This window comes from Podarcis gaigeae (assembly GCF_964106915.1).
Source record: "Podarcis gaigeae genome assembly, chromosome: 12".
In the NCBI taxonomy this organism is placed as follows: domain Eukaryota; kingdom Metazoa; phylum Chordata; class Lepidosauria; order Squamata; family Lacertidae; genus Podarcis; species Podarcis gaigeae.
Genome location: NC_139688.1, coordinates 35472624 through 35482872, shown reverse-complemented (window position 1 = coordinate 35482872; position 10249 = coordinate 35472624). Strand labels below are relative to the sequence as shown.

Genomic DNA, 10249 nt, shown 5'->3' with positions numbered 1-10249 from the left:
TGTTTTTCCATAACAGTTTTATTTTGCAAAATAAGTGCTGCATTTACATCTGCTGGTTTAAATATTGTAATTTTTCTTAAACTTCTAGGCTTTAGAATGGTAAAATCATGTCTTTTACTTTCAATTGAGACTTGGTAATTTGGAGTACTTGGAGATAGGTAGGAAGTGATTCTGTAAATGACTTCAGTATTCACAAAAGTATTGATCATTTCTCCTCTGTAATGTGCCCCCAATGCAGCTTCACTTGCCAGATGCCTCTGAATGGAATAAAGAGTTTAACTCCTATTATCAGACATATGTGACTGCTTTTGTGTTCCCTTCTTCCACAACATGGCAGTTAAATGATTTGTTGTTGAAATGAGATCTTAGCCTTATTTTGCAACCTTACAGAAAAGGTACTGGTTGTTCTGTGATAAGGCATCCTGGCCTACCTTGGTTAACACTGAATAGCTGCAAACTTCTGAAATTTGCTTAGGGGATTTGGACTTGAAGAGAGCAGTTTAAACTGCCCATCAACCCAATGCTCTCCATGTACAAAGACCTTCAGTATAAGCTTAAAACTTCGCAGTTGTAAGATAATGGGAATGAGTCCTCTTTCAGTGGCCTATGACAAGAAGGAACTGATTTTTAATGGCCAATGAGATGCAGTATAATGGTGCACATGGAGACAGCTGCAAATTTACATCCATGCACAGGATTTCTGCAGTCATCAGTGTGCTGTGGGGCAGTAAAACGACAAATTTATATGCTAAGTGCCACTGTTCAAATAAATGTCAAGCAACAGAATGCAATTATATAGACCAATAGCATGTAAACATCTAGAAGACAATGGTAGTTCTATCCCAATGTAAACTTGTTTCATACCATGTGTCACCTCATTAACAAGATATAAAGTAAGGCTGTCAAATGCTTGCTTGCTTTTAACTCTCTCCTAATGTTACATTTCTCTGAAAGAGAATTTACAGCACACCTGGCACTTCCTTGGAAGTAGTGTGTGAAGTATCCCATGTAGGGACAACTTAGCCGACAGCAGCAATGGTGTAGAAATGAAAAACAAAATCCCCAGTCCAATGGTAGAAATCAGAGGGGGGAGGGATGGGGGGGAGAGAACAGGGCCCATTCTCTCATGACAAAGCAAAATATTTTAAAGCATTAAATTGATGTATTTCAAATGTTTAATGAACAGAAACATGCAAACCAGTAATGAGATGGCAGAACTATTGCAATATGGCTGCATGTTGCTGCATACTGGTTTTTGAGTTAGTGATCCTTTAAAAAGCTAGAATGGAGAATGACACCCACCCACCCAAATCACTTCTTGGTAACAAATGCCTTTAGGGTCCGCACTCTTGGGTAGTGGTAGCTACCTAAGGACCACTTCCAGGTGTTGCCTTAACCCTCCATGGGTTACATGACAGTGGTGCACATTGCCAAATATACATTTCCGCGTGCAAATAGAGGTGTTGGGGTGGGATGGGCGAGTCCTAGCCATCATAGTGCTGAGATGGAAGGAGAGGTTACATTGGGTGCAAGCCTTAGTTGTCAAGAACTCAACTTCCATTTTAAAGTTCCAATTGCTTTATGAGCGCTTTTTCTTGTCACAGTCATTTCACTTACACGCAATAATAGCTGTGTTCGAAAACCATTTCTTTTGACTGTTTTAATGAAATGAATGTTTGCCACATTTTTCTAGAACAGAATGGAGGACTTCACCAGTGTGCCTGGAAGTTAGTTCTTCCGTGCAGAGAAAGCAATGAATCTAAGCTGTATTTGTAGCAACTTTGTGACGTTAGATCAGTTCATTCTTCCTTCCTGCCATAGATGAAATGAAGCAAGGTTTTATTGCTCAAAACCGGTTACTGCTCTTTCAAACAAGCCTTTATTCATCATGAATTTAAATTCACTGTCCTAGAATGTTTTCTTCCAAGTTACCTTTAATTTGTTTCATCTATTGTATATACTGCTTATATTCAAAATATAGAAGCATTTATGCTTTCTTGAATTTTCCATGTTTCCATTTAAAGTGATGGCAGAGGAGGAAACTAGCCCTTATGTTAGTCTGAAAACCTGTACTCATACTGACTAGGATAGGCATCCCTAACCTGCAGCCCTCCAGATGTTTTGACCTACAACTCCCATGATCCCTAGCTAACAGGACCAGTGGTCAGGGATGTTGGGAATTGTAATCCAAAACATCTGGAGGGCCGAAGGTTGGGGATGCCTGGGCTAGGATCATCACACTTGGGCCACTAGCCATCTAGCACACAACAACCTTTCTGCCTAAATTAGTTGGATTGACCTTTGAGTTCTCTAAACTTGGGTATGTCGTAGTACTTCCAACATTCACATTGAGACAGTTCCGTTAGACGTGGTTCACTTTTGTGGTTTGTGTGACAACAGTGGGACACTTATACAGCTCTGGGTGGCTGTTGAATGGGATGGTGGTGGTTGGTGAATAGGACAACTTAAAGCAATTCTGTTGTTGCGAACAGGCAACTACATGGTAATAGGTCTACTGAGCTTTCTAAACTCTGCTGGGCCTATTAGGATGGTCTGCACCAAAATCCAAATGGCCCTTGTGGCTTCTCTCGTTTGCTCTTAATAAACCTCTGGAAAAGGAAAATGGATCAGCCAACCATTACCCCCAAGCAGGTGTTATAGGAGCACCTATAGCAGGCATAGGCAAACTCAGCCCTCCATATGTTTTGGGACTACAACTGACCAATAGCAATAGGCAACATGTGCCCAGGTTAATGAATAAAATTCTAAAACCATTTTAGAATGAATGTATTCCTTCCACTTTGGGCTAAATTACTAACCAAAATACCTTTCAGACAGACTTTACCTGCAACCAACTTTTGTTCCACCAGCAGCTACTTGTAAGAAGACCCAGATTTGGGGGGGTGGGGTGGGGTGGGGAATTATGACTAGGCTCTCGGAAGTCAATCTCTGCTTTATACCCACAACATATGCTTTTTGCAATACATAAAACAAGTTTCATTTTTTATATGCTCCGCATTCACTTGAGGAGTATTCTGTATGATTCTGTTTGCCACCAAGGTCTCCGATTGAGGCTTCTGTCCTCTCTTCCTGCTGCATTTCCCAAGAACTGACACCCAAGTCTCAGCTGTGTGGTATATTTCATGCAGACCTGTTCTTTCCCCTACTTGGGAGACCAATCACTGCTGTTCAGGAGTTAGCCCAATTATGAAATCGTCAGGCAAGGATTCTGGCAGTATCTGTGCCAACTGATCATCGTAAGATCGGAGTGTCCACAGCTTTTCCAGTTCATAGATTTCGCGTGTCTCTGGCAACATGAAATGGATCACAATATTACCTGTGAGGATGAGAAGAGTCACAGTAAGCAACAGTGAATTTGGTCTATACGGTTCTCCTACAGATAAGTGTGTTTTGAGTTGGACATACCCCCACTAAAACTCACAGGCTCGCTGTAATTGGGGATGAACTGATGTTAGCACTCCCTTTTCCCTGCCCTTTTTTGCACACGAGAAGAGCAATATAAAAGATTCCACTTAACCAAATCACAATTTCCTGTTACATGTAAACTCGAGAACCATTGTACTTAGCTTATGGACTAAACTGCTTTCAATTAAGATGAAACTTCTTGTCAAAAGTGGCAGCTGTTGGTGTTCCTCCCCCAGTTACTTGCTTGCTCATCGCTGCTCCCCATGGACCTGGGTGGTGGTTGTAATGAACAAATCCAGCAGGTTGCTGTCAATGGCCCCCCTGCATGTGAGCCCTTGGCAGGTGTCTGGCCATGCCAGCTCTCAACACTAGCCTGCTTTCAGTCTATGAACAGACAAGGACTGGTGGAATGGGAAGAGGGGAGTGTAAGAACCTAAAGCCTTCCTCTTCCTCTACAGTTCCAAACTATAGTTTAAGATTGAATCAAGCCACCCACTTTCATTTCCCATTAAGTAAGGGCAGGAAACAGACTTTTCCCTCCTACTGAAAAGGGATTTAAATGCTTTAATTCTCATTAAAGTAAACCAATATATTTCTGATCTTCAGGGGGAAGGTATCATGCTTATGTAGCAATGTCTGTAGCAATGCCGCTTGGAAGGTGACTACTGCAGCTCAGGCTCTGAGTACTTTACAAAAGCCCAGAATACGTTTCCAGCCCCACACAGGCAGCTGGGTTGAGAGAGTAGTATACAACAATCCCGCAATGTAGTTCACTGCTACAGCACCAGAATTTAAGTGCTTAGAATCCAAGCCAGAACAACTCGCCAAACTGGCACATGCTTTCTTTAGGGTCAGAAAGCAGGATATTAATATCTGTGTTAACAAATTATGCACCACTGTATGTTTGGGTGCAAGAAGCCACTTCTATCTAAATGTGTTTTGATAGTTTGTAGTTAAACCCAGGATGTTCTCAAGCTCCAGTCTGACGCCTCATTACTAGAAACAAAATGATTTACCAAAATCTATGCAAATCCAATCTTCGCTATCTTTCCCTTCCATTACAACATGGGGATCCCAGTCTGTCCTCAAATGCTTGTACTGAAACAGAAAACAAAGTCAGTGTAAAAAGTCACATTCATGGGCAAGAGACCAGTAGTTATTAAACCCATTAAATGGTTGCTGCCACTCACAAGTGTGATATGCTGTACATCGCCCTCATACAACATTGGCAGTAAACGAGACCTATGTCACAATTATTGTTTTAATGTTTGATGTTTTACTATGTTTTTATATATGCTGTAAGCCACCTAGAGTGGCTGGGGTAACAATAATAATAAGTATCATCATCATTTATTTTATTAGGTTATTTGGTTTCTGCCATTTCATTTCATTTATTATATTTCTGTGCTGCTTTTCACTCTCACAAGTCACAAAGTGGCATACATACAATAAATAATAACATAGTAGAACATCACAACTGCAACATAAATTACATTAAATAATCAATAAAACAACTACCTTCTACAAAACACTATTAACAAAACATAAAAAATAGATTAAACTGCACAACCACACAAAAAGTCACGTAAAATTTGCAAAGCATTACACAACACTCATAATCCACAAAATATCAACGTTAGCAAGCAAAAACAAAACAAGCACTGCTGAATTCACACACACGCTCGTCGCCCCCATGACCTGAACTGAGCAGAAGACTACATCAAAACACATTCACAGAATGACCATGGTAGCAACTTCCTTCTGAAAGCTCCGAGTGCTGGAGGATAGGTAAAGACAGGTGGAACAAGCTCTTCACTGGTGGCCAGCATAGAGTCCCATTCCTCTCCCAGCTCCTCCTCTGGAAATTGCTCCCTTATGAAGGCTGGAGGGTGGGGAAAGGCAGGCAGGAAAAGCTCTTGCCTGGTCAGCTGAGTCCCATTCCCCTGCTACCCCTGAAAAGTAACTATTTGAGAGCAACATTAGTGCCACTAATGGCAAGGAGCTGCAGTCCAGCAACATGGTGAGCCAGAGGTCCCCCATCTATGGGATAAATCATGCCTTTTCCTCCAGCCTTTCCCGTATTCCTCAAATTTCCTCATGGGGCACCTTTTTTCCTGGAATCCCACTCTTAGGTAAAGGTAAAGGTACCCCTGCCCGTACGGGCCAGTCTTGACAGACTCTGGGGTTGTGCGCCCATCTCACTTAAGAGGCCAGGGGCCAGCGCTGTCCGAAGACACTTCCGGGTCACATGGCCAGCATGACATCGCTGCTCTGGCGAGCCAGAGCCGCACACGGAAACGCCGTTTACCTTCCCGCTGGTAAGCGGTCCCTATTTATCTACTTGCACCCGGAGGTGCTTTCGAACTGCTAGGTTGGCAGGCGCTGGGACCGAGCAGCAGGAGCGCACCCCGCCGCAGGGATTCGAACCGCCGACCTTTCGATCGGCAAGTCCTAGGCACTGAGGCTTTAACCCACAGCGCCACCTGCGTCCCACTGGAATCCCACTCTTAGTTGAAGCCAATTTATCTCCTTTGTAATTCAGAAATCTTTGGTATACTCAGGGCCTTATATTTTATTATCTACTATTTTTCCCCTAATGGGCAAATTTGCAAGTATACTTTGTATATACCCAGCCATCCCTGTTAATAAGCTTCTCCAAGCTAAGAAGAGTGCAGAGCAGTTAACTTACCATTTTGACCAGGTACTGAGCCATGGCATGGAGGTGCCTGGGAGATGTCCCACTGACAATTATAAAATAATGGCTGTATTTGAGTTCTGGAGGCAACTCAATAACGCAAATGTCCTTGGCATTTTCTTGTCTCAGAAGCGATACCATGTAGTCAATGCTGAATACTGAAGAGACATGATCTGAAAGAGGCAACAGAATGATAAAAATGAGACTGTGGAAAAGAAAAAAAGATTGCAGGAAGGAAAGGGGTGCATGCATTCCTGGGGTTAGTTCCTTATTTGCAAACTATGGTTTACAAAGGGACGTGGGTGGCGCTGTGGGTAAAACCTCAGTGACTAGGACTTGCCGATCGTATGGTCAGTGGTTCGAATCCCCGCGGCGGGGTGAGCTCCCATCTTTCGGTCCCAGCTCCTGCCCACCTAGCAGTTCGAAAGCACCTATTTATCTCGAAAGTAGATAAATAGGGACCGCTTACTAGCGGGAAGATAAACGGCATTTCTGTGTGCTGCGCTGGCTCGCCAGCGGGCTCATGCTGGCCACGTGACCCGGAAGTGTCTCCGGACAGCGCTGGCCCCCAGCCTCTTGAGTGAGATGGGCGCACAACCCCAGAGTCTGTCAAGACTGGCCCGTACGGGCAGGGGTACCTTTACCTTTACCTTTACCTATGGTTTACAAAGAGTGACTCTGTTAACTCTGGACTAGGATTTTGGAATATGCCGTTCCACTATTTGGTTTGCCAAACTCAAACTGAATTATAATCTCCAACCCATTTCCATTCTGTGGCAATTTTTAAATTTGACACCAGCGTGTAAGAGAAACTCACAAGTGGCACCTCACACACGCTGCTTCTAAGCTGGATCAATTCATCTAAACATACGTTGTTAGCATGCCAGCATGTTTTCTGCCTGGGTGCAATTATGGTGAGTTCATACTACACACAAATACACGCACAGTGGCTGTGACCCAGTTTAAACAAGATACTGAACACAGGGAATGCTGCATGGGAACACCACATAAATACAATTTTTCTTACTGCATATCACTTTTAAATGAGTCACATTTGAAGAAGAGAAAAGCAGCCAGGTACATCTGCCTTATCCTTTCAAACTGCATAACAAATCCTGGGGGGGAAATGCAGAAATCTCTGGAAAGAGTTAACTGCTTATTATTCTGAGGGGACTAATTGAGGTAATCAGTGAGGTGACCCAAATAATGAATAATCCCCAAAAGATTTTATTTACAATTTAGCTCAATGTCTTGTGTGTTACCAACAAGAGCAGCTGACTGAAACTAAGCAATCAAGACCCCTCATTGGCTGCAGGCAAAAGTACCCTAGGCTGTAAACAAGAGACGTGGTATTGTTTCACAGTTTAAACTTTCCCACCACCCCTTGAAACTTGTGATTGCTTAAATTACAAATTGTTTGAATTTTTTTCTGGAATGGAATTTGCCCTCTCAAGTTGCACTCCTGCTCTCAGTCCCTTCTCTTCCATTGTCACACCAATGTCCCAGGTTACGTACACATCATACCCTGGAAGGTATCATATATCATAGCCAGGTTACGTACACATCATACCCTCTTTCCTTTCAATAAATCTGGGTTGACTTGCTTCTATTCTTGCAGAGGTTTAATAGACAGAAAGCAGCTTTTCATGAAATGGCTCTAAACCTAGTGTGGATCAAGCTACAGGACCTGGTAATATACAGCGCCTTAGGGGTGTCAGCTAAAACTCAGCGCCCCCTGTGCACTGAGCTTGCAAGGATCTGAAAGCTCACTGCAGAGGACTTTGAAAGCGAAGTCTGGTGAGCTATCATGCTTTTGGATCTGCTCTCTGGTGGGAGGGAAAAGCAGCCAAGGAACTCATCCCTTGCTATTGGCCTTGCTGGCTGGGGCTTTTAGGAGGTGTGGTCCACAACGTCTGGAGGGCACCAGGTTGGAGATGGCTCCTCTACTTGTACACAAGGATGGAAGCAGATGGACACCTGCCTCTCCTCCTGCACTAGCTATGGGGAGAACATTTGAAAATATTACATGCTTTGACGTATTTACTGTATTTATCTTGATTTTCTTAATGAGTGTGTGGTGTGTGTGTGTGTGTGTATTCCTATAAATAAAATTAAATATGCATAGTCTTTAGAGATATTAATGGAACATAGCCACCACTTCCACGAACAGGGTGGATCTCAAAGGCTTTAGAACAGTGTCCCTCCAGATCTTTTCGGACTACAACTCCCATCAGGCCTGACCACTGCCTGGGGCTGATGGGGTTGGAGCTCAACAGCATCTGGAGGGCCATGCATGTTCTCCATCCGTGATGTAGCAGAAAGTCCACACTGCAGTTTCTACAAACTCTTCTTAGGGCAACAGCATCATGCTGTAAATCCTGTACTGCAAGGGGTTGGACTAGATGTCCCTCGGGTCCCCTTCCAACTCTATGAAAGGAGGACCCATCCGCATCGCACGTCGAAAAGCTTAGTAGGGTTGCCCCTACAGACGGCCAGTCTTTCTGGCCCTTGATCATAGGAGAGCAGCTTGCACCGCCAAAACTACCCGTGCTTCCAACGCACCGATGCCCACACGAACAGGCAGCGGCGCTCCAAGGTTTCTTTCCCGAGCTCTGCCTGGAGATTGCAGGGGCTGAACCCCGGGACCTTTCGCTCCCTGACCCTGCACCACCGCGCGAGGAGGTTACAGCTGTTCAAGGCCCACCCGCCTGCCCCGACCCCGAGCGGGGCTTCGGCGCTACTTACCAGACGCACCCGCGGCCTCTCCGGCACCGGAGCCAATGCGCTGCTCTTGCCCGGCTGCCCCGTCTTCTTGCAAGCCGTGCTCCACCTCTGCATCCCGTAGCTCCGAGCTGCCCGCCCCGCTGAATCTCCGCAACCCCAGCGAGCCCGCGCGCGAAGGAACGCGGGGAGCCGCCGCCGCTGCCTCCCGCAACCCGCTGCTTCCTCCTCCTCCTCCCGCGGCTTGCCAAGACCTCAGCCTCAGCAGCGCCCGCAAGCAGCGGCTGCTCCGCCACATGGCAGGCCGTCGGTTCCCGAGGAGGAACCCCGACGTTCCTCGGATAGAACTTACGAACACTCAACGTTCCAAATGGAATCTCTCCGGGAAACTCCCCCTCTCCTCGGCGCGCCGGATGACGCGAGTGCCGACGCCGCTGCCGATTGGCTGCGCGCTTCTTCACGTGAAAGCCGGGGGGCGGTGAACGCAGGCGCAGAAGCTTTTCGGGAAGCCGCTGCAGGAGTAGCGGGGGTGAGGCTGAGCTTTCGGAGCGCCTTTGTTTCGCCACGGCGCGGCGCGCTCCTTCCCGAGAACCTGCTCCGTTTTCGCCCTGCTGGAACAGTTGATTGAAAACACAAGCCAGCTAAGAAAGTTTGGTGGCTGCCCTGAAGACCAACGATGCAGCTGATGAAATGGATTCCAGCCCACAAAACTTTGTGCATTCATCAACTTGCTGGTCTTCATGGGGCTTAACGAGAGTCTCGGCTCCTCTTGGAAATCGAGTTTCTTAAGGCTCTTAATCTAAGGGTCGTGAGTTGGAGCCCCAACTCTACAATTCTGTGATTTTCAGGTGAAGGAAGTGGACTCCGTGAAAGCCATAAAATCAGGCTGCACAAAGAGTGCAGATATCTCATTCTAAGTACTGGAACCGTTACCTGACCGGGTACCCTAAGGACCAACTTTTTCCATTCGTTCCTTCTGCTAATCTCCAGTCATCATCCAATACCTTGCTCTAAAATGTGAGAGGAGCCCAGCATCATGAGCTCACAGCGGTCAACATAATGCCTATGGGAAACCTGTGAATAGGACATGAGCACAAGGGCCATGTTTTTATTGTGTAGCACGCACCTATATACAACTAAGTAAGATGTTCAAGGCTGAGGTGTTAACTGGTCAAAATGGAATAAAGAATAAAGTAATAAAACCCAGGTGCACAGTTTTTGAAAATCCAAAAGAGGAAATTTCCATTTTGCAGAGCACTATTTTCAAGCTTAGAGGGACTCAGGTGGCACTGTGGGTTAAACCACAGAGCCTAGGATTTGCCGATCAGAAGGTTGGCAGTTCGAATCCCCATGACAGGGTGAGCTCCCGTTGCTCGGTACCTGCTCCTGCCAACCTAGCAGTTCGAA

The 10249-nt window shown here is 45.5% G+C and overlaps 1 protein-coding gene across 1 annotated transcript; it reads right to left on the bottom strand.

Moving 5' to 3' along the window:
• Nucleotides 1–1157: 1157 nt before the first annotated feature.
• On the bottom strand, nucleotides 1158–9306 carry MALSU1 (mitochondrial assembly of ribosomal large subunit 1). The gene is made up of 4 exons (XM_083705418.1): nucleotides 8867–9306; nucleotides 6116–6294; nucleotides 4443–4524; nucleotides 1158–3337 (listed from the first exon to the last, which is right to left on the bottom strand). Exons 1-4 carry the CDS (start codon nucleotides 9138–9140, stop codon nucleotides 3180–3182), a joined length of 693 nt encoding a protein of 230 aa, XP_083561544.1. The 5' UTR covers nucleotides 9141–9306; the 3' UTR covers nucleotides 1158–3179.
• Nucleotides 9307–10249: the final 943 nt, after the last annotated feature.